This window comes from Homalodisca vitripennis, chromosome 6, assembly GCF_021130785.1.
Source record: "Homalodisca vitripennis isolate AUS2020 chromosome 6, UT_GWSS_2.1, whole genome shotgun sequence".
NCBI classification, from domain to species: Eukaryota; Metazoa; Arthropoda; class Insecta; order Hemiptera; family Cicadellidae; genus Homalodisca; species Homalodisca vitripennis.
The window spans coordinates 95691664-95719171 of record NC_060212.1 but is presented as its reverse complement, the minus strand read 5'-3'; the positions used below and the strand labels follow the sequence as shown (position 1 = coordinate 95719171).

General features: G+C 35.6%; 1 protein-coding gene across 1 annotated transcript; it reads left to right on the top strand.

Moving 5' to 3' along the window:
* Positions 1-67: 67 nt before the first annotated feature.
* On the top strand, positions 68-26898 carry LOC124364565 (visual pigment-like receptor peropsin). The gene is made up of 9 exons (XM_046820122.1): positions 68-218; positions 7585-7750; positions 12893-13020; positions 13752-13836; positions 14825-14950; positions 21239-21320; positions 23808-23939; positions 24965-25106; positions 26736-26898. The coding sequence occupies exons 1-9, from the start codon at positions 128-130 to the stop codon at positions 26768-26770; spliced, it is 987 nt and encodes a 328-aa protein (XP_046676078.1). The 5' UTR covers positions 68-127; the 3' UTR covers positions 26771-26898.
* The last annotated feature ends 610 nt before the right edge of the window (positions 26899-27508 follow it).

The following is a 27508-nucleotide window of genomic DNA, read 5'->3' as shown; positions in this document are numbered from 1 at the left end:
GTAGTGTGAGCACAAAGAAGGGTCAGACAGTGTGAATGTGGGTTTACGCTCAGGTGAGCCAAGATGATGGTGTCAGTTACGAGATGTCAGTTCCTGCTCAGGGACCGTCACATCTGCCTGAGCCAGGATGTGGACCACTCTGCTCCTGCAGGACTGTGGAGTCCCGGTCCTTGACAATCACATGAAGGCGATGTTGGGCTCATCTCTTATATTTACAGGTTAGTGAATTGAACAGTGTTTAATGTGAATTTATACAAATTTATATTTACTAGAATTTTAGGTGTTAATGCGTTATTAGATTTTAAACTTCTCCCTAATTAAGAAGAAAGTAATGTAGTAAATACGTTTAAAGTCTCAACGAGATATTGTTTAGGGTTCCCTAAAAGAAACAACAGCTTTGATGCCTGGATGTATGTACATAGATTTACAGATGTAACATTACTCACATGAAAGACGTGTTTAATTTGCTAATACTGCAAAATAATTTTCAAACGGTAACTCATTTATACGAATAAATAAACTTCCTTAAAAAATGAATATTATTACTCTTACACGTAACGTAGATGGGATGGGTTGAATCAATGTGAATGTTGAGTTTAGCGCCAGTTCACCTGTTCACCTAGGCTACATTATATTTTGTATCGTCTCTGATGTCGAAACAACACATAGAGTTCGTTTTGAACTTCTTCGTCACCGAATGTTTTTCGATCTCTTCAGACGAACATGACCCCAAATTCCAGGAGTGAGGTCTATGACATTAGATTTCAGACGCTGTATTAAGAGGAAGGTGGACTGCAACTAAATTAAATTTTCAAAATTTGCATTACCTTCAAAATCCGATTATACGTTAAAATTCTATAAAAAATTGTAACCAATATCATAATAAAATGGTTTCATTTTTCCTGTATGTATAGTATAGCATGTGGACCATTTATTACTAGATTCTAACATTAAATCAAATTATACATTTCACGATCTTCTATTACATTGATTTAGGAGTGGTACATTTGCATCAGTTACTTGAACCGAATCAGCGATTGGGTCAGTTGTTACGGTAAGGAGATACTCTGACAGATGTAGTTTAGACACGCACATTAAATTATCATCAAGATAACATAAAGGTGCTTTTACCTAAAATATCAAGATAAGATAAAGGTGCGTTTACCATAAGCACATTAGCTTAATAGAATAAAATTAAATATGGTATCATTCTTTGCCTGCTTGATTGACGTACCTACTTTGTATGTGTAAAGTTTCGAAATTTTCACTATAAACCCTTTGTGTTTCATAGAAATGATTAACATAAAATATTACGGAGATGTTTCCTAATTCTCGTTATTCATCACAAAACAGTAGATAGGAGTCTATGTTGTTCATTAAGTACGGTAGATGACAATGACATATAATGATACAGGGCGTTCTTTGGAAAACAAGTTATAAACTTTTAGCATAGTAATCTTTCCGATCGGAACAAAAACTTATAATCATTATTTTGTCCGTAAAACATCATAGGAGTTCATCAGTATAACTGTTCAAATATTAAGGAATGTGGGTTTTATTCTTAAGTTTATACTAGCCTCTCATGAAGTCCCAGGAACTGCATCCCAACGACTACAATCTGAGCTGGATGACTTGTCGGAGTGGCTTGTGAGATGGAGGGTGAAGGTTAATGAAACCAAGTCCACTCATGTAACTTTCACAACAAGGCCTGCTAACTGCCCACCTGTCTCTCTTAATAATGTCCTCCTCCCCCAATATGAAGAAGTGAAATATCTGGGTATGCATCTAGACCGAAGACTAACTTGGCGTTCTCATATCTGGCACAAAAGATTATTTTTAAACTCAAAATTCAAAAAAATATCCTGGCTTTTAAACAAGAGGTCGAAATTATCATTAAGAAATAAGTTGTTAGTATATACAAGGTGATTTTGAAACCTGTTTGGACTTATGGTATACAGCTTTGGGGTACAGCCAGTAACTCCAACATCGAAATTCTCCAACGTTTTCAGTCTAAAGTCCTTCGGAACATCCTGGAAGCTCCGTGGTATATAACTAATCAATTAATACATCAAGACACCAAAATTCCCACAATAAAAGAGGAAATAACTCGCTACAGCAAGAAGTACCAAGACAAGCTGTATTCTCATCCGAACTACCTTGCGATGAACCTGTTGGATAATAGTGCGTCAGTTACACGTCTGAAGAGACACTCAATCCTGGACTTACCTCTTAGGTTCTAATTTCAAACTTTCTTGTTTATTTGTGTTAGCTCTATCGCTGGATAGAGTCTAACTCGTGTTAATTTATTATTTTATCTAATTTACTTATTGTTCTAAGAATGTCTGAACAGATTGCAAATACAATTGTAAAAAAAAAGTTTATACTAACTCTAAATTAAACATTGAAAAAATTACTGGCCACGTAGTATAATACATTATAAATTTTGTTAAGCAAATTTTAAACATTCAGTGACTATCAGAGTTTTATTCTCAACGACTTTAATATTTAGAATAAAAAAACCCTAAAACTAAAAATTAATATTTATTTCCAACACAAATTGCAATTAAAAATATAATTTTCCTTCTGCAGGGTTTCGTTCAAACTGAAATAAATAAAAGGTAAAGTAAAAAACATTACTAGAAAAAACACACTTATGTACTTTATTAAGTAGATGTAGAGGCATACAAGAAGAAGTTTGTAATTGTAGAAGAAGCTGTTTTGTATAATACAGTTTCTGGGTAATCAAAGTCTCTAATCCATGTCCCAGTTCAGTACATTTCCTTGTGGTTTTAGACCACATATCCAAACATCCTGTATCTTATTAATAAACAAGGTAGAAGTGACCACCACGTTATGCGTAACAGGCTTCGATGGGAGTGCTTGAAAAATTTCAAATCTGTATCTAATTATATTCTTGATATGTTCACAGATAAACATACAGACAATCATACAGAAAAGAAAATTTTACATCCCCGACTGACAAGAGAAATTGTGTTATTCAATTGTGTTATTGAAGCCTCCTGAGCGATAGGCTTCAATAACACTCAGCCAAATTCCATGATTAGACATACACCTTCATGTAACTTATCCTTGTCTATGTAAAAATAAATTTTCATGTAATATTAACACTTTACGGATGAAATCTTTTTCAAGATATCTTACCACATGATACATTCACATTTTTGTGTATTGCGTTAGCTTTCACAGCAGTGTTCAAATAATAACAGTTTCGCTGTTTCGGTGACCTAGGGAGAGTACTACAACGCAAGAGTCCGCTGAAATAAAATCTTGCCACCAGTTCATAATATTGACTTTCCACTCAACGATTTTTGCTCTTTTACCTCTATTAATAAAAATGTCACATATTGAAACTTCATATGGTTGTACAAGTTTGTTTACAAATTTACTTACAAATAGTAAATATAATCAGACTAAGAATTAATAGGACATGTCACAGTGAACAAGACTCTTCATCTAATGAAACTTTATTTCATTCCTCTGTGCTTAAATTGCACTGCAGGCAGTAGCGTAGCCAGAAATTTCGTTCGGGGGGGGGGGTCCGAAAATTTGGGTCCGAAACCGGGGAACGTTTTGTGTGTTATTTGCCAATGAGTTCACTGGTAAAAGGTAAATACCAAAAATATGGAGCTTTAGTAACTACGCCTTATAGAAAGTGGAAAGATGTAATAGGCAAATTCAACTCTCACAGCAACTCTAGTACCACAAATTTTCTTGTATAGCTACAGAAACTTTACGAAGTTCAATTCTGGCCGAATAGATGGCACCAAAGTGATGTTGGATTCACTGCATAAGAAAGAAAAAGAACAAAACAGAGCTTCACTCAAGCGTATATTTGACACAGCTATATTCTGTGGAGAAAATGAAATACCCCTTCGGGGACATTGGGCCTCTGACGGCCGAAAATCCTTTTAGAAAAGGAGGGCAATTTTCGAGTGTTGCTCGGGTACAGATCAGACTAACGGTCGGAAAATGCACCGGAAAAACTTTACTGATTAGAAGTTCGGCTACTTTGGATTTCACTGATTGAGGTATTTATGAATAAGTTATAATGAAGATTTTTTGTATCATTACACTGTAGACGAGTATATAATTATCGGAAAAAATAAAAAAAATCACTTTCGGTCGGAAATAAAATACACCTGAAAAACTCTAACTATTAGAACTTCAACTACATCGGACTTAAGGTATTGAGGTAAACGTGGCACTTTTGATTGAGTTAGGACGACGATTTTTGTTATCATTAAAATGTACTCGACTACCTATATAATTATCGAGAAACAAAACAATAAAATCACTTTCGGTCGGTAAATACCGAAGAAAAGCTCTCTACATATTCAAGTTTTGACGATTTTGGATTTCACTGGTTGAGTGGTTGAGGTAAAGTGGTACTTATAATTATGTTAGGACATCGATTTTAGGTATTAATTCAACGCCGACTAATAAATATATAATTATCGAGAAAAAAACAAAAATAATCACTTCCGATCGGAATATACTAAGGAAAATGAAATAATACCTCAGTGAGTGAAATCCAAAGTAGTCGGAACTTCTTATCAGCAGAGTTTTTCCGGGTGTATTGTCCGACCGGAAGTAATTTTTGATTTTTCTTCGATAATTATATAGGTATTAGTCGACGTTGAATTAATACCTAAAATAAACGTCTTAACATTTATAAGTACCACTTTTACCTCAACCACTCAACCAGTGAAATCCAAAATCGTCAAAGCTTGAATCTGTAGAGAGCTTTTCTTCTGTATTTACCGACCGGAAGTGATTTTTTTCGATAATTATATAGGTACATTGTACACTTTAATGATAAAAAAACTCGTCGTCCTAACTCAGTCGAAAACACCACATTTACCTCAATCACTGAAGTCCAAATTAGTTGAAGTTCTAATCAGTAGAGTTTTTCAAGTGTACGAGTATTTTCCGACCGAAAGTGATTTTTTATATTTTTTTCGATAATTATATACACGTCTACAGTTTAATGACACCTAAAATCAACGTCGTAACTTAATTCTAAGCAGTCATTTTACGTCCTCAAGACTATGCAAGGAACTCATGTTTCCAACAAATTAGAAGAATACCTGATGACGATACCTCAGAAAAACTCAAAAAAATTTTATATAGTTTTGATGCAAGATTATATAAGGAAATAAATCGATTTCTGACAACCATAAAAAGAAACATATAGCATAATAGTGGAATAATGATCGAAGGCAATCGCAGATGAAACCAGTGCAAAACATTCTTTTAAGTGAAAATTGACTTCATGGTGTAATTCCAAGTCAGCCGTAAGGCATTTAGATAAAAAAATAAAAAATAAATTACTTATCTGGTATTTTAACGTTGCTATCATAGACCTATAAGACCAATGTAAACATATTCGCTAACGCTCAGCCAAATTCCATGGAGTGACATGCGAACTCAGTATCGCATATATAAAATTGAAGATTCATGGCAACTTTAAAGTCTATAGGTCAGTTCATTTTCGAGATACCGTGCGGACACGCAATACAAAAGTGAAACTTTTTTCTAGCGTATCGAGTAATAGGCTTCACTAAGGCTCAGCAAATAATAAAAGAGGAGATTAATCTAGGATAGTAATAAGAGCTCTCCAGAAATATCTGATATCGTGGAGCTAACAAAATGCCACCTACTCGTATATTATATGAGTAGAAACTGCCCTATTTCGGTGATCGGTCTTTCTGGAAGGTTTGATAAGAAATGAGTTTTGTTATCCGGTGAGTTATTTTATCCTTCATATTTCCTAATTTTATTATTACAATTTCAAATACTCCTATGTAGGTATTAATGTTTTATTGTACATTATTGTATTTGTTCCAAAATTGTGGTATCATGTAATACAAATTGGTAATTAACTTGCAAAATTTGATTTTCTGTAGACTACGCTTTTTGACACGTCAGTGTGGCAATTTGATGCTGTCAAAACTATAATTGTATAATATTATAAATGAGACATTGTTGAAAATGCCTTTATTGTAAGGCATTGTATTGTTTATTATATAATTCCAATTCAATAAGCAGACAAGTAAATTTATAACACTCAAAGATTAATAATCAGTAAACAAATATTGTCATTGTAACTTCACTTGTCTAATTGCAGTCTAACTTCAGTAAGTTAACAAATGAGTTCAAATTGAAAGGATAAGAAACTACGTAACAATAATATAAACAATGTTTACCACAGACTAGTATAACATGGTTACAGTTAACACAAGTTTTTCAGTTATGGCAAATTTAAAGTTTTCATTCCTCCTTTACTAAGTTCCCGTCAAACAAAGTTTTAAAAGCTCCTACATGGTTATAATCAGATAAATTTACTTTTAAACATAATAGTTAATTGTGCAAGTTATTTTCATCGAATAGTTCAAGCGATTCTCAGTTAAATGATTAAATAAAAAAATATATATTCTAGATAACTCATCTATGATCTCTTCTGATTTTGATTTAATTCTAACAGAGCTTGATTTGAAACACCGCTCGATTCACGATTGGCAAACATTCTTTTTGTAGATATTGTTAAGTAAATTGGTATCTTATTTGGTAGCGTTGACCAAAATAATACATTTTAAATATGGTCAGTATAGTTACCCAAGCTGCTTTATTAATTGTTGTTTAAATTAACTATAATTACTGAACATAAATTATTATTTAAAATTAAATAGGTACTTAAATACTTCTCGATTAACGATTTTATAGTACAACATGCTAAGGCAAGGTAACTGTTTTAATTTCATAATCATATCATTCTCTTTTAATCAGACATTTCGAAGTTAATTAATTGTCTTTTTCCAATTATAAAATATTGTAATTCTAATCTAAAAGCAATTAAATATATATATATATATACATGTCAGGCCGTTTCTTCGTTTATATTCATATATATATATAATTTCAATATATATATATATATATATATATATATATATATATATATATATATATATATGAATATAAACGAAGAAACGGCCTGACATCAAAATGACCGCGATAGTCCCACCCCTAGCGGTTACAGAGCTAACAAGCGTGACGTGACAATCCGTGACGCGAAACGAAGTTTTCTCCCTATGCAAAACATTACATCCATAGCTCGCCAAAAGAAGTAATCGCTTTAAAAGATTTGTATATAATAGTATAGACTGAAAGATCTTTTAAATGTAATCAACTGTTCGTATAAAATTGTTTTATAACAGCACAACGGTATGTTTAATTAATTTAACTACTATTTTCAATTTGTTTACAGTTATAATAGTCTTGACAGCATAGCTTTATACTATCAACACTTATTTAAATCTTTTCAGCAACCACTGTTGATAACAGAGACAGACATTGATACGTCTCAAGTGCAAGAGCTTTAGTTTAATACTAAACATGTATATAAAATTATAATTTTACATATCTAAAATCGCTGTAAAATTAAGAAATTATTTTACTAATGTTGATAAATAGATGATGTTTCAAAATTGAGGTAGTGTTACCTTAAAGTAACAGCCACAGTAACAGACAAAATTATGTTCAATCAGTCTCTGTATTTTGTAGGTCTGGTAGGAGCAGCGGTAAATGGATGGCTTGTAGCTACGTTGTTCCTCCGAGCTGAAGTCATGTCCTGGAGTCATCTGTTGCTACTCAACATCGGAATATCCTGCCTCGGCAGGTCTCTCCTGGGTGGCTTCCCATTCTCTGCAACGTCAGCCCTGGCCAGCAGGTGAGTAGACGTGATTAGATGGAGTGTGGCTACATTGTTCTTCCGAGCTGAAGTCATCTCCTGGAGTCATCTGTTGCTACTCAACATCTGGATATCCTGCCTCGGTAGGTCTCTCCTGGGTGGCTTCCAATTCTCTTCAACGTCAGCCCTGGCCAACAGGTGAGTAGATGTGATTAGATGGAGTGTGGCTACATTGTTCTTCCGAGCTGAAGTCATGTCCTGGAGTCATCTGTTGCTACTCAACATCTGGATATCCTGCCTCGGCAGGTCTCTCCTGGGTGGCTTCCCATTCTCTTCAACGTTAGCCCTAGCCAGCAGGTGAGTAAACGTGAATAAATGGAGTGTGGCTACATTGTTCTTCCGAGCTGAAGTCATGTCCTGGAGTCATCTGTTGCTACTCAACATCTGGATATCCTGCCTCGGCAGGTCTCTCCTAGCTTCACATTCTCTTCAACGTTAGCCCTGGCCAGCAGGTGAGTAGACGTGAATAGATGGAGTGTGGCTACATTGTTCTTCCGAGCTGAAGTCATGTCCTGGAGTCATCTGTTGCTACTCAACATCTGGATATCCTGCCTCGGCAGGTCTCTCCTAGCTTCACATTCTCTTCAACGTTAGCCCTGGCCAGCAGGTGAGTAGACGTGAATAGATGGAGTGTGGCTACATTGTTCTTCCGAGCTGAAGTCATGTCCTGGAGTCATCTGTTGCTACTCAACATCTGGATATCCTGCCTCGGCAGGTCTCTCCTAGCTTCACATTCTCTTCAACGTTAGCCCTGGCCAGCAGGTGAGTAGACGTGAATAGATGGAGTGTGGCTACATTGTTCCTCCGAGCTGAAGTCATCCCCTGGAGTCATCTGTTGTTACTCAACATCTGGATATCCTGCTTCGGCAGGTCTCTCCTGGGTGGCTTCCCATTCTCTGCAACGTCAGCCCTGGCCAGCAGGTGAGTAGACGTAAATAGATGGAGTGTGGCTACATTGTTCCTCCGAGCTGAAGTCATAATAATAATAATTCCTTATTGCAGTAAAATAATTAACAAAATTGTAATGCAAGCGTCATTTATCATAACATTGATTAAAAACCTATAAATTAAACCTATCTTACGTTATCATAAGCACAGTCAATTCCACACTATATATGTATACTATTATCTTATGATTTAATTTTCACTTAAAAGTCTAGTTGTGAGCAGAATTTAGCTCAACTCCTCTCTGTATCAATACCAGTTTTGTATGAATTTTACATGTTTTTATGTGTATCCCCACATCTACCAAAGCATGTGACTTAACATATCCATATGCCTACTTATGTGGGTTCAACTGGAAGGTATAAACCAGCCAGAAGTGAACCCTTCTGGGTATCACTCGTGCGGACATTTAACGTTTTGTCACCTCAATGTAGACCGAGCCATAAACACACGGAATTTCGTAGATTTCCGGCGTACACAGCGGCATGGTGTCCCTGCCTGTTTTCACACGATCCTTCGGTCTTTGAGCTGCTTGAAAGTAGTGTTGATATTGTGCATCCTTAGAATATTAATACTCTATTGATACTTTATTTACAGTTATTTGAATTTAGGGAGATAGGTAGTTTTGTGTTTTGTTATGGACACTCTTCCTTAATTCGATTTAAATGTTTTTGGTTTAACAATAGTAGTCTTTCCACAGCGGAACTGAAATACCGTACTAGCAGTACTAGCAGTTACCCGCGGCTTCACACGCAAAGTTTCAAAAACGAAGGCTATAGCTTCCTTAGTGAAAGCATTTTAATTATTGTTTCACTATCCATGGTTGAGAGATTCAAAACGTAAATACAATTTTAACTGGTTATATTTTAAGTTGTTGAATATGCATATATCAAACAATTATTTTAATTATTGTGATGATGTATTGCATATTGTATGTGTTCTTAAAATACTGATACCGTAGTAAAAATGTTCCAAATAATGTACTCATCAGAATTATGTTCGTCATCTCCGTAATCTCTCCATAATTAAATGTGTTACATAATGAGTTTTCATTTTTTCTAAAATTGATTAAGATCTGATCCATCTACAAAGAGTAGGAACGTGAACCAGAAAGTGAATAATAGCCAATAACTCAACTCCGGTCCTGGCTGAAGCGTTGGCACTCTTGGCTTTGCACACTGAGTTTCCAATTATTGGTTTTCCATTTATCCTATCGTTGTTGAAACTCTTTAATCGTGTTTTACATAGATTTTGTATAGAAACTCGTCCTCTTGGTAGCACTTATTGAAAATTTCCACATAACTTCACCAAATATAACCTCCAGAGCTCAAAACAAGAATGTTACGTATGTATGTTGATCAGCAGCTTGGTATAGAAGAGAATTTATAGCATGACCGGTGACTTCGAGATGCGCCATAGGCAAAGACGCAACTAAAGTGGTGGGGGGTGGAGCGGCTCAGTCTGTTGCCGTATTTAGCCTTGTGAACTTCGGTCTCCAGTCTTCTATACTTGCCGCCCAAAAAACATTCGCTTGTGCCAGTTCACGAGTTGTAATACAATTTGTGAATTAACTGCGTTGTGCTCATTACGTTTTAAGTAAAGAGTTTGAGATGGATCATAATGTAAAAAGTAAAATTGGAAGTAGAAAGGTTATACACGGCCAAGCAAGAGAAGTGCTTCCCATTTTATGAAACGGGAAGCAGAAACCAACACACTTATAAATTTGAAGAAAGTTCAACAGCGTGTCGTAGAGGCAACTGGAATTTCTGGAAGTACGCTGAGACGAATTTTGAAGGAGGAAAAAAAATAAGTCCAATTGGCAATTCTTTTAGTACGCCCAACAAAGTAAGAAAACGCAAACATACTAAAAGTAATCTGGAAAATTTTGATTTGGGTGTAGTTCGAAGAACAATAAATAATTTTCATCGACAACGGGGTTTTGTTATGTTAACTATTGCGTGTGGATCGTTGGCGTTATTGTTATTTTAAGTATACATCATTAAATTAACTTGATACAAGTTGGTAGATAAAACTGAGTTTTTTTCTTATTCTACTGTGTATATTGACAAATTAGTTTAACCAGTTTTATATTAATTTTTAATTTAGCAGCTAGGCTATGTCAATTGAAAATTTTGTGTATCTACTATCGTAAATCCTGAAGCTTACACGGTTAGTATATGATAAATTGAATTTTAATGGCTAACAAAGCGTAACAATTACAATTCTGAACTGTTGTCGTCGTTGGAGATCAAGAATAATATAAATTCCTACCCTTTCCCAATTTATGAGAACCCTTTCTTACCACCAGGTATCTCTACTGCGAACTCATTAAGAAGGGTGAGCTATGAACACAAATTCGGCAGAACATAGTCATTGTTAAGATCACGTACATCCGGTCCCAATATTTCCAAGATTTCCTGTATTGAATTCCCCATCATAAAAGTCCGTCGCCGTAACTTCAAAAGAGTCTAGAAATGTTCAAATATTCTCAAGGTCTCCTATACTAAATTGCTCATCATAAAAGACCACCGTGGTAAGAACATAAGGGTCTAGAAATGTTGGCAAACACTAAAATATTCGGCTCCCGCCACCACTATGAGCCGGGAGCCGAAAGCTCTCAGTAGGGTTAGTAGCACCGTATTCACTCCCCTACTTTAGATTGTGCCCCCACGCGCTCAACTCCTCCACTCCTCACGCGCATCCCACCGGTCATGCTATAACTTTCCTAGAGTACGTCATTTCGCTTCAATATGGCGACCGTATAAACTTTATACAAATTCACAAGTCCTAGAAAAAATCGTTCTACAATCCATTTAAGACTTATACTATACATTTTGTAATATATTTTGTTGTATCTCAAACTGTATTCGAGATACTGATTATATGTAAAAACGTCTATTGCTAAGAACAAACGATAGGAATGCTGAAACAACTTCTGACTAGGCACAAAGATTAACCTTTCAAATACAAGTATGTTGACTGTGTTCATTGGCCAGCTCGGTACACCATTTTGTTTAAATTTGGCCGTTGAAACTTAAAAAACATAACTAGCTTATTTATGAATGTAAAGAAAAAACTAAAACTGTTTTAGAATACTTTTCTCTCCTACAACATCTCCTAAACCCTTTTCTATGAAAAAGACTTTGTATCTCGTACAGTGTTTGTAATATTGAATACATTTAAATCTCACGAGAATGAATATTAATAATATTTACGTTGTCGCAAAATTTATTAATCGTGATAAAATTATTTTATTGTCCTATCATATTCTCAGTACAAACAGTTCTTCAGATCTACTCTGTTCATAATTGCAATAGAATACATAATGTCTAACTACATTGATAAATACTATGCGGTACAACAACTTTAAAATTATAAAACTATAATGACTAAAGACATGTAAAACTAATCACAGCACATTGCTACAAACACGTTAGTCAAATGCATCGTTCATATGTACATTAAATATGATTTTACAGAGCAAAAATCTGTGTGACATTCATTCTAGAGTGAAGGGGGGATATGTGAAATAGTTTGTGTCTTTTACAAATAGCTAGACATCCAAAAGTTATCTTGCCTGCCCATGTGAAATAGTTTGTGTTTTTTACAAATAGCTAGACATCCAATAGTCATCTTGCCTGCCTAAAGCAGAAGCCAATACAGTATCTTCTCGTTATGCACAATAACTGGTTGTAACACCTACAATATCAGAGAAAAGATGAAAGGAACTCACAGCAAGTTTCAAGGAATTATAACTGCGGTAATTGGGAGTTTGAAAAGTAGTACAAAAGGCAACCACCAAGTGTTAAGTACTTCGTCAAGGGATCAAGGCAAAATTAGTTCGAGTCCTCTTACGTAAAAGGCAGTCAGTCAGTACGAGCCTTACCGGTACTCATAGCTTTTCCTCATAATCTCATTTCATCTGGATGCTTGGTTGCAGATGGCTGTTCGGAGATGCTTGCTGCATGCTGTACGCCTTCCTTCACCAACCGTTCAGTGTTGCAGAGCTTCTTGCTGTGATCCCCATAATATCACGTAATCTGGATGCTTGGTTGCAGATGGCTGTTCGGAGATGCTTGCTGCATGCTGTACGCCTTCCTTCACCAACTGTTCAGTGTTGCAGAGCTTCTTGCTGTGATCCTCATAATATCACGTAATCTGGATGATTGGTTGCAGATGGCTGTTCGGAGATGCTTGCTGCATGCTGTACGCCTTCCTTCACCAACTGTTCAGTGTTGCAGAGCTTCTTGCTGTGATGCTGCTATGCCTCGAACGCTACCAAGTCACTCGTCACGCTCATATGGGTAACTCTCTCTCTATCTCTCTCTCTCTCTCTCTGTCTCTCTCTCTCTCTCTCTCTCTCTCTCTCTCTCTCTCTCTCTCCCTCTCCCCTCACCATCACCATCCCCCTCTCCCCCTCTCCCCCTCTCCCTCTCTCTCAATCATTCTTTATCACTCTCGTTTACGAAACACAATCAACTTCAATACTATTAAAGATCTGGGAAGAATCGTTGGATACGTTTGTTGTAAATGTTTGATTAGAATGCCTAGCGTTGTTCAACTGCATACAATTCTAATATTTACTGCTAGACCTTTATCCATGTGTGCTGTTACGTAAGATAGGGAAATAATTGGTAGAGTTGTCACTCTCCAGCCACTTTTTTTATCATATTCCTCCAATCTAGAGAAAGAGAATCTAGCACTCCTATTGGAGTAGGCCCAATATCCAAACCATAAGGATGATAAGGCTGGAGGAAGATGTGCCCTTACAGTAAGAAACTGATTGGGCCTCTAAAGGCTCTTGAGGGATTGTATTAAACACTTTCTTAATGGGCATACCTGTCTTTATTTGTTAATAAAGAGCAATTAGGCAATCCTTTTTCATGGCCTCCTTTACTGTTTCATGTTTCTTGGTTTCAACGGATACAACCAAAACTTGAAATTTAATTTACATTTTGTGGGTTCCTTTCCCTCACAAGACTTCTAGTTTATAAAATGGGTAAATTAATAAGTTTACATTGTATTTTTCTTGTAGGTCAGTGTGCTTACATGTCTTCCCTGCTGCTGATGTGGATTGCATCCATGGTCTGGTCGCTCTTGCCCCTCCTCAACTATGGCAGGTGACTATAACTTGCACTTCCTAAAGGATCAGTTCCAATAAGTTAAGGTAGGAAAGGAAGAAACTATAAACCAATATTGGATTGTTATTAGTTGAACTCTTCAGGAGGGTTCACTCTTGGCTGGTTTACCAAATATATATCGAGTAGCGGCACACCACTAACCGCAAGTATCGTATTGGGATAAAGAGAGCTATTCGATAGATCTGGTTCACTCCATTAGTGTCCATGGCCTGTTCAAGCCTAAATGTGAGGGAGTTATCCAGTTCCCCTTTCCGCTTTGTTGGAAGAGGCTGGGCATAGCTAGCTTTCCCTTCCTCCTAGATAAAAAGACTGAGATATTGCCAGTTACCTCTCCACATGGGATCTCGTCAGGAGGTGACCCTACCCTCAACCTTACCCATCCTGGATATTCCCATCACTCCGGAAGAAGCGCAATGGTCCTTTTGGGACTAAGTGCAATGAGAGGTTTCCCCTTCCTCTTGTCCTAAGATAAACACGACTCGTATTCACTCCTTAAAGTATCAGTCCCAGTAACTTCAGGCAATAAAGAAAGAAACCATGATCAAAGTAGGGGTAATGTCAGTTTGATATTATCTCATGAAAACATGTGTGTTGCGCGTAATCTCGAAACGAACCTCTTCTTCTAGATTACACTTGATTTTGTAGTATAGTTGCCTCTAATGTCGAAGCGATGTAAATATTTCGTTTTGAGCTTTTTTGTTGCCGACTTTTTCGGGTCTCTGTAGACGTACGTGGACTCTAGATTCCAGTTCAAGTCTTTTACTAGTGTCCAGTGTTAATACAAGATATCAATTGTTGAAAATTACTCTAGTCTATTTAATAATGTTACGAATACAAAACAAAGATTCAATGTCTGATTTTGTTTATTATGACGTAATATATTATCATTTTAAATCCTTTGTTTTAGGAGTTTAAAAGGCTATGTAAGTATGAGGTAAAACATTTTATTTTTGCACTTTTGACGTAGGTATGGGTGTGATGCAGCTGGCATAGCCTGTGATCTGGACTGGCGGGTGGAGTACGGGGACACGTACAGCTTGGCCTACAATGTCTCTTATCTCGTGTTAGGGGTTCTTCTCGCTGTCATCCTCTCGTAAGTATCAGTGTCATGTGAGGATATACCACTTTACCACAAGTACTATACAGTTCAGTTGTCAAGTGGGTTTAACTATTCACTACAGGTATTACAGAAATTGGCCGAGGTAAGTTTAAAGCAGTTATTTCAAGAGGGAGAGTGTCTCCTATCTTGTGTTAAGCATTCTTATCGCTGTCATCATCTCGTAAGTACCAGTCTCATGTGTGGATATACCACTTCACCACAAGTACTATACAGTTCAGTTGTCAAGTGGGTTTAACTATTCACTACAGGTATTACAGAAATTGGCCGAGGTACGTTTTTAAAATCAGATTATTTCAAGAACAGAGTGTCTCCTATCTTGTTGTTAAGCATTCTTATCGCTGTCATCCTCTCGTAAGTACCCAGTCCTCATGTCGAGGATATACCACTTCACCACAAGTACAATACAGTTTCAGTTGTCAAGTGGGTTTAACTATTCACTACAGAGTATTTACAGAAATTTGGCCGAGGTACGTTTAAATCAGTTATTTCAAGAACAAAGTGTCTCCTATCTTGTGTTAAGAGCATTCATATCGGCTGTCATCCTCTCGTAGAGTACCATCGCATGTGAGGATATACCACTTCACCACAAGTACAATACAGTCAAGTTGTCAAGTGGGTTTAACTATTCACTACAGGTATTACAGAAATTGGCCGAGGTATGTTTTAAATCAGTTATTTTCAAGAGGGAGAGTGTCTCCTATCTTGTGTTAAAGCATTCTTTATCGCTGTCATCCTCTCGTAAGTATTCGTCTCAAGTGTGGATATACCACTCTTCACACACAAGTACGACAATTACAGTTCAGTTGTCAAGTGGGTTTAAACTATTCACTACAGGTATTACAGAAAATTGGCCGAGGTACGTTTTAAATCAATTATTTCAAGAACAGAGTGTCTCCTATCTTGTGTTAAGCATGTCTTATCGCTGTCATCCCTCTCGTAAGTACCAGTCTCATGTGAGGAGGATATACCATTCACCACAAGTACAATACAGTTCAGATTTTTTTTTTTTTTTTTTTTTTTGTTTTTTTTGTCATAGTGGGTTTAACAATTCACTACAGTATTACAGAAATTGGCCGAGGTACGTTTTAAATCAGTTATTTCAAGAACAGAGCTGTCTCCTATCTTGTGTTAAGCATTCTTATTCGCTGTCATCCCTCTCGTAGTATCGGTCTCATGTGAGGATATACGCACTTCACCACAAGTACAATACAGTTCAGTTGTCAAGTGGGTTTTAACTATTCAACTACAGTTGTTTACAGAAATTGGCCGATGTACGTTTAAATCAGTTATTTCAAGAGGTGAGAGTGTCTCCTATCTTGTGTTAAGCCATTCTTATCGTCTGTCATCCTCGTCGTATGTATCGTCCTCATGTGTGGATATACCACTTCACCACAAGTACTCTATACAGTTCAGTTGTCCAAGTGGGTTTAACTATTCACTACAGGTATTACAGAAAACTTGGCCGAGAGTACGTTTAAATCATTATTTCAAGAACAGAGTGTCTCCTATCTTGTGTTACGACTCATTCTATCGCTGTCATCCTCGCTCGTAAGTTACCTAGTCCCATGTGAGGATATACCACTTCACCACAAGTACAATACAGTTTCAGTTGTCAAGTGTGTTTAACTATTCACTACAGGTATTACAGAAATTGGCCGAGGTACGTTTAAAATCAGTTATTTTCAAGAGGGAGAGGTCTCCTATCTTGTGTTAAGCATTCTTATCGCTGTCATCCTCTCGTAAGTATCGGTCACATGTGTGGATATACCACTTCACTCACAAGTATAACAATACAGTTCAGTGTCAAGTGGTTTAACTATTCACTACAGGTGTTACAGAAATTTGGCCGAGGTACGTTTAAATCAGTTATTTCAAGAGGGAAGTGTCTCCTATCTTGTGTTAAGCATTCTTATCGCTGTCCATCCTCTCGTAAAGTATCGGTCTCATGTGTGGATATTACCACTTCACCACAAGTACTATACAGTTCAGTTGTCAAGTGGGTTTAACTATTCACTACAGGTATTACAGAAATTGGCCGAGGTTACGTTTAAATCAGTTATTTCAAGAACAGAGTGTCTCCTATCTTGTGTTAAGCATTCTTATCGCTGTCATCCTCTCGTAAGTACCAGTCCCATGTGAGGATATACCACTTTCATTCACCACAAAGTAACAATACAGTTCAGTTGTCAAGTGTGTTAACTATTCACTACAGGTATTACAGAAATTGGCCGAGGTACGTTTTAAACAGTTCATTTCACAAGAACAGAGTGTCTCCTATCTTTGTGTAACAGCATTCTTATCGCTGTCATCCTCTCGTAAGTACCAGTCTCATGTGAGGAATATACCACTTCACCACAAGTACAATACAAGTTCAGTTGTCAAGTGGGTTTTAACTATTCACTACAGGTATTACAGAAATTGGCCGAGGTACGTTTAAATCAGTTATTTCAAGAACAGAGTGTCTCCTATCTTGTGTTAAGCATTCTTATGCTGTCCATTCCTCTCGTAAGTATCGGTCTCATGTGAGGATATACCACTTCACCACAAGTACAATACAGTTTTCAGTTGTCAAGTGGGTTTAACTATTCACTACAGGTGTTACAGAAATTGGCCGTAGGTACGTTTAAATCAGTTATTTCAAGAGGGGAGAGTGTCTCCTATCTTGTGTTAAGCATTCTTATCGCTGTCATCCTCTCGTAAGTATCGGTCTCGATGTGTGGATATACCACTTCACCACAAGTACTATACAGTTCAGTTGTCAAGTGGGTTTAAATCTATTCACTACAGGTATTACAGAAATTGGCCGAGGTACGTTTTAAATCAGTTATTTCAAGAACAGAAGTGTCTCCTATCTTGTGTTAAGCATTCTTATCGCTGTCATCCTCTCGTAAAGTACACAGTCCCATGTGAGGATATACCACTTCACCCACAAGTACAATATACAGTTCAGTTGTCAAGTGTGTTTAACTATTCCACTACAGGTAATAACAGAAATTGGCCGAGGTACGTTTAAATCAGTTATTTCAAGAGGGAGAGTGTCTCCTATCTTGTGTTAAGCATTTCTTATCGCTGTCATCCTCTCTCAGTAAGTATCGGTCCTCGATGTGAGGATATACCACTTCACCACAAGTACTATACAGTTCAGTTGGTCAAGTGGGTTTAACTATACACTACAGGCGTGTTACAGAAATTGGCCGAGGTACGTTTAAATCAGATTATTATTACAAGAGGTGAGAGTGTCTCCTATCTTGTGTTAAGCAGTTCTTATCGCTGTCATCCTCTCGTAAGTATCGGTCTCATGTGTGGATTATCACACTTCAACCACAAGTACTATACAGTTCAGTTTGTCAAGTGGGTTTAACTATTCACTACAGGTATTACAGAAAATTGCCGAGGTACGTTTTAAATCAGTTATTTCAAGAAACAGAGTGTCTCCTATCTTGTGTTAAGCATTCTTATTCGCTGTCATCCCTCGTCGTAAGTACCAGTCCCCATGTGAGGATATACCACTTCACCACAAGTACAATACAGTTCAGTTTGTCAATGTGATTAACTATTCACTACAGGTATTACAGAAATTGGCCGAGTACGTTTAAATCAAGTTTTATTTTCAAGAGGGAGAGTGTCTCCTATCTTGTTTTGTTAAGCATTCTTATCGCTGTCATCCTCTCGTAAGTATCGTAGGTCTCATTGTGTGGATAACCACTTCACACACAAGTACAATACAGTTCAGTTTGTCAAGTGGGGTTTAACTATTCACTACATGTATTACAGAAATTGGCCGAGGTACGTTTAAATCAGTTTATGTCAAGAGGGAGTGTCTCCATATCTTGTGTTAAGCATTCTTATCGCTGTCATCCTCTCGTAAGTATTCGGTCTCATGTGTGGATATACCACTTCACCACAAGTACAATACAGTTCAGTTGTCAAGTGGGTTTAACTATTCACTACAGGTGTTACAGAAATTGGCCGAGGTACGTTTAAATCAGTTATTTCAAGAGGGAGAGTGTTTACTATCTGCCTTGACATAATTTACTGTTTGAAGAATCATGTCCTAGCAAGGTATATGTATTCAGACTGTTAAAATACATTGAGTTGAAACGGAATTGAAAAGGGTACTGGGAGCGATCTGATTGATCTGGTCTCCCCTCCACCGACAGACAACTGAGTGTTAATGGCGTTTGACGTTAACCGTCTAAGAAATACTAATTTAAGATTTTTTAAAGATTTAATTTTACCTTGGGGAGGATTAATTATTACTAAACAAAACATAAATATTTCTTGACTTTATAACGAAATAAGGTTGAATTTAATGCACGGGATCCAATCTAACCTCGTATAATGAATAGATCATGTTTGATGTATACTGGTTATCAAACAAAATTCTATTGTTCCATGTAATAAATTGTATTTAAAAGTTTTAACACAAAGTCATTTTTCAGCAACAAAAATATTGACAGGTATTGTTATCTAGAAAATAGTCTTGTACTTTAGTGGTACAATTCCAAATTGTGGGTAAATACCTCAAAAAGTCTTTAATATTTGGCTGTTCCAAAACTGGAAAAACAGCTTTGTAATTGTTTGTAATAGAAACAAAATCATATAGGGGAGGTATGGACACGAAACTCTAAGTTAAAATTCGGCCGCGTTTGAAATTGATCTACAGTGAAGTGTTACTGAAAATTTGACTGATTTAAATAGGAAATTAGTTCTTCGTAGTTGCTATAATCCATGTTCCCCGTAAGTTTAGATCTGAAGGAAATATTCAGGGTGTGTACCATCACTAAAAAATTATAAAAAAAGGAACCGTGAAATATGATACTTAATACCGTACAATTGGACTTGTAATAATTTTTACTATTATCACAACAAATTAAAACATATACGATACTTGTGTACATTAATCATTATTAGTTGGTGGTTGGTTAAGCTTCAGCCAATCATGAGAAAGCTCCGCCTCTTCAATTCTCCTATACAGACGAATGTTTATTATTAGCAGTTTCGGGTTATCGTCTGTCTCTTGACTGAAGACTGGTCGCCACAGCGTGGCCGAGATATTTCAAGAAGATAATTGTGTAACCAATGTTTTACCGGAAGACTTGGATTCTTTGTTATGATATTGTAAAGACATAAATGTAAATTGGTTTTTGACAGTTGAAAGGAAATAAATAAATAAAGACTACAATCATTTACGTGTTATAATAATGTCATAATAAAGGGACTTGTTAATTTGCAGCTTGCCGGAATTGAATGATATAGAAGAAATTTGAATTTTAGCCTCACCATGTTTAAATCTTCATTGAGATATTTTCAATAGTTTATATTGGATTGCCATTCAAAATTCCTTTATTTTTCATACGTTTTATTATCTAACTTGCTATGAGACGAGCTAGAAAGAAAATAATTTTGTATGCAATATTCCACGCGGCGTGAAGCGGTACATTTTGATGTTACATTCAATAAACCATAATAAACATTATTATTGTGGAGAGACTAGCTATTAAACAGATAGACAGCATTAATGGTGTATTACTTGTAAAGCCATACAATTGTAGGAATCCACAATTCCTATTATGCCTATTTATACAGTGTTATTGTAATTACAATAATTCGAAACATAACAAGCAAACACAAGTATAAAAGTAGAATATTAAGTAATTACGTAACAGCAGAGTGTTGGCGTACTGTCATGTCCAGTGGTGGTGGGGAGTGGAAGATATTTATCGTCCAGCGAACGCTTTCTCGTTGCTTTCGCATCTTCAACAAGCAATTCAGTTCTGTTTCAAATCGATGGTTCTTACCAGCTGAGATAAAGTATGAGCGTGTTTAGTATCTTTTTCCTCCGCAAAGTATCGCTTTGAAATTCCAAATTATTTTTTAACTTTCTAAATTATTTTCTCTAAATATTTTTAACTATAACCATATGTCTTTAACAACAGTAATACTGGAAGATATTTTTGTATTTTCACTAGTTATGCTTCAACATTACTGTAGTTGGTATAATCCCAGGAAAATCAATTAAAAGTAATTTCTACAAGCCTGAGACCATACTCTGCTATAAACCTTTGTTCAACTATATGAGAACCCGTTGCCTTTTTTAAAGTGGTTTTTACAAGAGAGATATTACGAGTGTTTGGCTCCTGAAGGTCTGTTAAGCAGTGCCCTGAGCTTTCAAAGAACATTTAGTATTTTGTCCACATTGTGTTGTTTCTGGATAACATATTTTTTTATCACAGTTCGTGTTTCATACTTTGTTTGCAGGTGTGGGAGCCTATGGAAAACTGTGACGTCGCCAGAGAGCGTTTATCGTCTCTCAGGTCACCACCAGAGACACATTACTAAGGTGAGTGTTTTAACTTTCTCTAATTGGAGGGTATATTTGATACTCATCTTTCTTAATAACATATACTTTGTTATGTGGCTTTGACAATTTTTCTGGGGGATTCCTAATATTGTGCAGAAGGCGAAAAGGTAGGCTGATGAGCAGATGGAATATGACAGTACACTTGCGAGAATATCTTGTGGAGAGAGAAGCTGAGGGAAATGTAAAGAAGTAGAGAATAAATATAGGAGGACAGAGTATCATTTGAAATGCTAGCTGGGCATTCTCGGGAAAATTCTGGAATTTGTACTAAAATGAAGCAGCTGTAAACTTGTTAGGAGCTCGAAGGCAATTGCGATATAATACCATAAAAGTTGAGGCTAAGATATTCTACTTCGTTCTGTGTTCAACTCTAAATAGATATGTATATGCCGGTCCTGGCTCACTTTTGGAAGCAAGCGGTAAATGAAAGTAAATAACTGTTAAAAAAACTATAAATAATCAAACAACAAATCTGTTAACCACACTTTAAAACAGACCGAAAAATCGATCTAAAATACTATATCTAAAATTGTGTTCAGAGGATAAAAACCAAAACAGTAAATTTGGTAAAAATTAATGAAAATCTGCTTGAAAACAACTGAATAATGTATCCAATGAAAAATCTGCTCGGAATGTGTGAAAAATCTGTAACAAAACTGAAAAATCTGTCATCACTAAAAAAAGTGTTGAGAATTTCCGTAAAACCAATGAGGCCATCTGCAGGAAGCCAAAATGTTTTCTCACCAACTTTTTCATGTAGCCAGGCGAAGAAATAACAGCGAAATTATAAAGAATTTTTTGAGAATATAAATATTAGCAAGAATGACGCTTAGTAAAATTCGTCTTGTGGAAACACTCTGCTTCGAAATCTCACACGTTTAATACATACGCGTTGTATGACTTTTGGTAAACTCTATTAATAGATCTCTCTACACATTAAATCATTAAATATTTTTAGATTAATGCGAATTTAATTTTATAAACAGTATTGCCTCAACTTTATTAGAATGATTTGCCTCTTGACTCTTACTACAGATGATTTTCCACAGATTCTTCAAAACTGACAGGAAACTGATAGCGTACAAATTAAAGTTTTGTTTTAATGAGCTGGGCTGTTAAAATGTAACATTAAAACAACCGTACTTTTTGGAATTGTTAAAAGATTAGTTGATAAATGCCAGACATAAATTGTTTTTACTTTTAGGATAATTCATTATTACTTATTCATTACTTTTAGGTCATTTTGTATATGTAACTGTTATAGAGCCACCTGAAAAACTAATTCTTTGGGTGTATAAAATAAAGAATCACTAAGATTGATTGAATGATTTATAATGAGTAATACAAAAGTTTGCAGTAATTTATTTGGCGTCTTCTGAACCTTCTATTCTTGGTTCGCTTCGCTCTGAGAGTATGGTTGGCTGGATAATTATCCTCATTTACACAGTTTTTTTGTCACACAAGAAGCTGAGGAACCTCTCATTGCACAGTCCTAAAGGAGCTTTGCGCTTGCTTCCGAAGTGACAGGATATTCAGGATGGGTAGGAACCATCTCGTGAGGAGGTCTAGTGAGCTCTGTATCTCAGTCTTATCACTTTGGAAAAAGGGGAAATTAATTTGACCCAGTGTCTCCCAGTCAACAGTGTCTTGCAACAGACGTTAAGGTTGAGCTTGCAACCGCTAGATCGCATGAGCATCATCGTTTCCTATTTTCTGCGATAAGCAGCCTGCTGGTCCATCCCGCCTCCTCTCCAAATACCGGGATCGGTTACCATTCTGTCCCATTTGTGTAAATATCTCTCTCTCTCCCTCGATCTTTCTGAGCCCTAGATCTGACAGTTTCTAAAGTAGCAGTGTACTATTTGATGTTTAGCATTCGTAACAAATATTTTTATACTCAATTTATCAAGTAATCGGTATTGCTATCTCCATAAAATTCTGAAGTTTATTTATGTACCAATAAATACACAATAAATAAACAATTGTCTTGTTGTATATTGATTTTATCAGGTTGAACGTAAAAATTTAACATTTGTAAACAAAAACTTCAAATTTGGCAAAAAGATGCGAAAAGTAAAACTTTGTTAAAATCGGTTTTTAGAACTTTAAAAATATGACACAAATAAAAACTTATATAACCACTCTTTTCCCAAACTGTGAATGTGTCAACTTTAAAGTGTAAGAGTTGTCAAAGAAGTGTAAGTATAAAAAACTGTAATATTGTGTCTGTATCGGTAAATAATTGAATTACAACTGTGCAGTGTTGAATAATATACAGTATACACTATAACATACACTAAGGGAACTCCACCCACCTCCAACCATCTTCGGTAAACAAGACCTACAGACCAACCCTTATACCCAACCATCCTTAGGCCTCTCACACAAACACATAGATACCTTCAGCCAGTTGCAACCCAGAAGTGAACACATTGTAATAATGTTGTATTCTTACAATGTGTGCAGGCCACCATAGCTCTGGTCGCGGGTATGTACATCATGTGGACTCCCCAGGCTATATTGTCTCTCTGGCGACTGATGTTCAATGTTCCTCGGCTCTCCCAGTCCATCGTCTTTATGGCTCCAGTCTGTGCCGAGGTGAACATATTTCTCTTTAAAATATCTTAGGTTAATACAAAAGATTAAATTTTATTAACTACCCTCCAAAACAAAAGTTGGAGTCAACAATTACTACCAACAGAAATCATTGCAACAAAATTCATAGTCCGAAAATGTTCTCAAAAACCTTTGTCTTAAAACATTGGCAACAAAAATACTGCCTATAAATTATAATTCTGCTCATTTTCCTTCTAATAATATTTTGTTTAAATTGCCAACTAGACAAATACAGGACAAAAGTGTATAACTCCAAAACTTTTCATTTCAAAAAATTTGCCTTAAAATTGGCAGCACAATAGTTTTGCTCATTAATTCTAACTCTAGTATTTTCTTTGTCAAAATATGAGCATTTTGTGTTTAAAAACTTGACAAATACCGAACAAAAAATTCAACTTCAAAGATTTGTCAGGTCAATAATTAATTGTAGTCAACAATTTCCAACTAAACATACCGCACATACCATATAAAAAATCTGTCTTAAAAATTAGTAAAACAATATTTATCATACTTTCTTTTCCTCGTCAAAATATTTTGTTTAAAAATCGAACAAATTAAATTTCATTCAAAACTTTTATTCAAATGCTAAACAAAAGTTCTAACTTTGTAAATTTTCCTTGTCAAAATATATTGTTTTCAAACATTTCCAATGTCTTATACTGCTCAAAAAGTCTATCTCTGACAATTTTTCATGTCAAAACATTTGTCTTAAAATATTTACAACAAAAAATAATGCCTGTAAATTCTAACTATAGAAATTTTCTTGGTCAAAATAAGAGTATTTTATTTTCAAGAATTTCTAACTCGACAAATACAGAACAAAAATTCATACTCTGGAAATGTTTTAGGTCAAATATTTGTAGTCAATAATTGCCAACAAAACAGCACAAAAATACGTACACAAACATTTTTCTATGTCAAAAATTTGTCTTAAAAATTGGCAGTTGTTATTAACTATCATTTATCTCAGAGAGGATATTTATTGTCATAAATAGCGTTTTGTGAAGTTTTCAGCTGTAGTGCCCACCCTTGCGTTTCTCTGCTACGAACCACGGCTGCGCAACAACCTGCTGGGGCTACCTCCCGATGACACCCCCGAGAAACCGCGCATGCGCCGTCATCGCAGGAGAGCCCCTGGGCGAATCTACGGTAATCCCGACTTCATCTCAAGCTGTTACTGAAAGGTTCCTCACACTACCATTTGTACGAGCTGTTGAGTGAAAATAGAGTTTTGCTAATCTCAATGGTCTATTTTTCCAAGTTTCAAAAAATTAAAGTATTTTTCTTGTTTCAAAAGTTGATGCAAGTACTCAGACAGTATAAAAATAAAAAAGTTATTTTGGGTAAAAAAAAATAAACACGATAATTATTATTAAATTTGGAAAACTATATTTTTACAAACAATCTGCATGACTTAACTTTCATCAGCTGAATCTGCTTTCATGTTAAGACACAGCTGATTAGAACAACAATTAAGTCAGATAAGTAAGTTATTTCCTTGTTTATATTTGAATGGGTAACCTGCAATCTTAAATAGGATAAGAGCACTATTAACCAATAATGTTTTACAACTTGGCAAATACAATATATTACTAAGTTAAGAAAATTGCCACGACTTTTTTTATCTATTGAGCGATTTAAATAAATAAGGTATAGTTTTTTTTAAATCTATTGACCTTAGTACATTTTTTCTACAGGAAGTAGTTTTTAAGAAATTCACCATCAAAGATTTTAACGAGCCGCCATTAATTTTGAATTTTATTGACTAAAAATGTTCAATTGTTTAAAAATTGACGATCTTTGCTAGATTAGCATATGTTGAACATTTTAACTTTCCATCTTTAATGATTGTTTAGAAAAAAATTTTAATGTAAAAAACACAAACAGACAAGACAGACGGAAAACGATACATTTTAGGACATACATTTATAGGAACTTTTTGAATTGTTTTGATCCCAGGAACAACCTCCTGAAGTTTGTCGGTCTATTTCAGTTACACCCTGTATAGAAAATTATTTCGGGGGAAATGTTCACTGGGTGGTTTAGGAAGTATAAAATACTCTCCAAAAACAGGGGCTCAAGAATAAGACCTCATGAGTTTTTTATAGCTTAAAACCAACAACTGGGGCAATTGTAATGAATGTCTTTCAACATTTAGGAGGGGGGCGGTTGAGCCCCCTGAGCTCCCCCTTATATACGCTCCTGTCTAATAGAGGAATCAGTCGTCAGTCCAGATTTTTATACAGGTACCTGGAGAAATATTTTTATGCAGATATGGATATCGAACCTCAACAGAGTTTTCTTTAATTATTAATATTTATTTTTAAATGGTTAATATTTTTGTGCACTACAAAAATGTTTAAATGAATGTGATGTAGTTTGATGTTTTTGATACATACAATCGATGTAAGCTGTTGTTATGTATCGATTTTCTATTATTTTCAAGGTAGTAGTGTACTGTAAGAAGTAGTTTAACACTAAAATCTGACGCGTCACAGACTTTTGGAACTTTTCAGAGAAACGAGGAAAGTGAACTGGAGCTAAACTCAACATTCAAAATATTAATTTCCTTCGTTTCAAGTATTTTTTGTTTTGCAATTTTAAATTTTTATTCTGAATGGACGTATGGTTTTAAAAATTTGAAATGTCTAATGATATACATATTTTAATTACGAATTGGTACATTGAGTAGCTTTCCAACCATTAACGAAATTGAATGTCAAAATTAGCTGTAAATGGTGTATACTATAAAATTTTAAATTGATATTTTTGTTTCAGGTGGGAAGATGGTCGAGAGAGAAATCTTTGCCTAAGTAATACTAACTATCTATTGTTAAACGTTTTAGTAATCTTAACGAATCAGTATTCGTACACTTTTTTATCTGCAACGTAAATAAAGTTTAGCAATGTAAACTAAACAAATAAAAATACTATCTGAAAATGTCTCGTTCGTTTATATTTCCCACTTCTATGTAACTCATAACTTGTTACTTTTCAAAAATTAAGTGAACTTATTTGCTGAGGAAATAAAAAAAATAGTATTCAGATATAAATGTGTTACTGCACTCAAATTAATTTTGAAACATTTTTGTTCTTTCAAAAGTACCTGGACATATTCGTTTTCAAATTTATGGGGTACTGAAATCACATGATTTTAGCTTTTATTAATATACGCGCAATATATTGTCAATACCAAGGAACCCTCCTGTTCCTTCCGGCTGGTTTATACCTTTCAGTTGAACCCACACTGGGCACAGCAAAAACCGATGTGTCACTTAAATCTGGGCAACCTTATGAATGTCCAGGAGCGGCACATCACTAACTGCAAATGTTGAGATTCTGGGGTGCAAGGATAGATCGATATGTCTAGTCTACTGCAGGAGATGACTGTTGGAGTTGGTAGGGTTTGTTTCCTAGGAGTCAAAGGTTCTTGCTAGCCCAGACATAAAGGTTTGCCACCCTCTGCCTGCTTTGATTGGAGGGACAGGTTTAGAGAGCTGGCTTCCCCTTCTTCCGGGCGGACATGCCCTAAATTCTTCTACATGAATTTT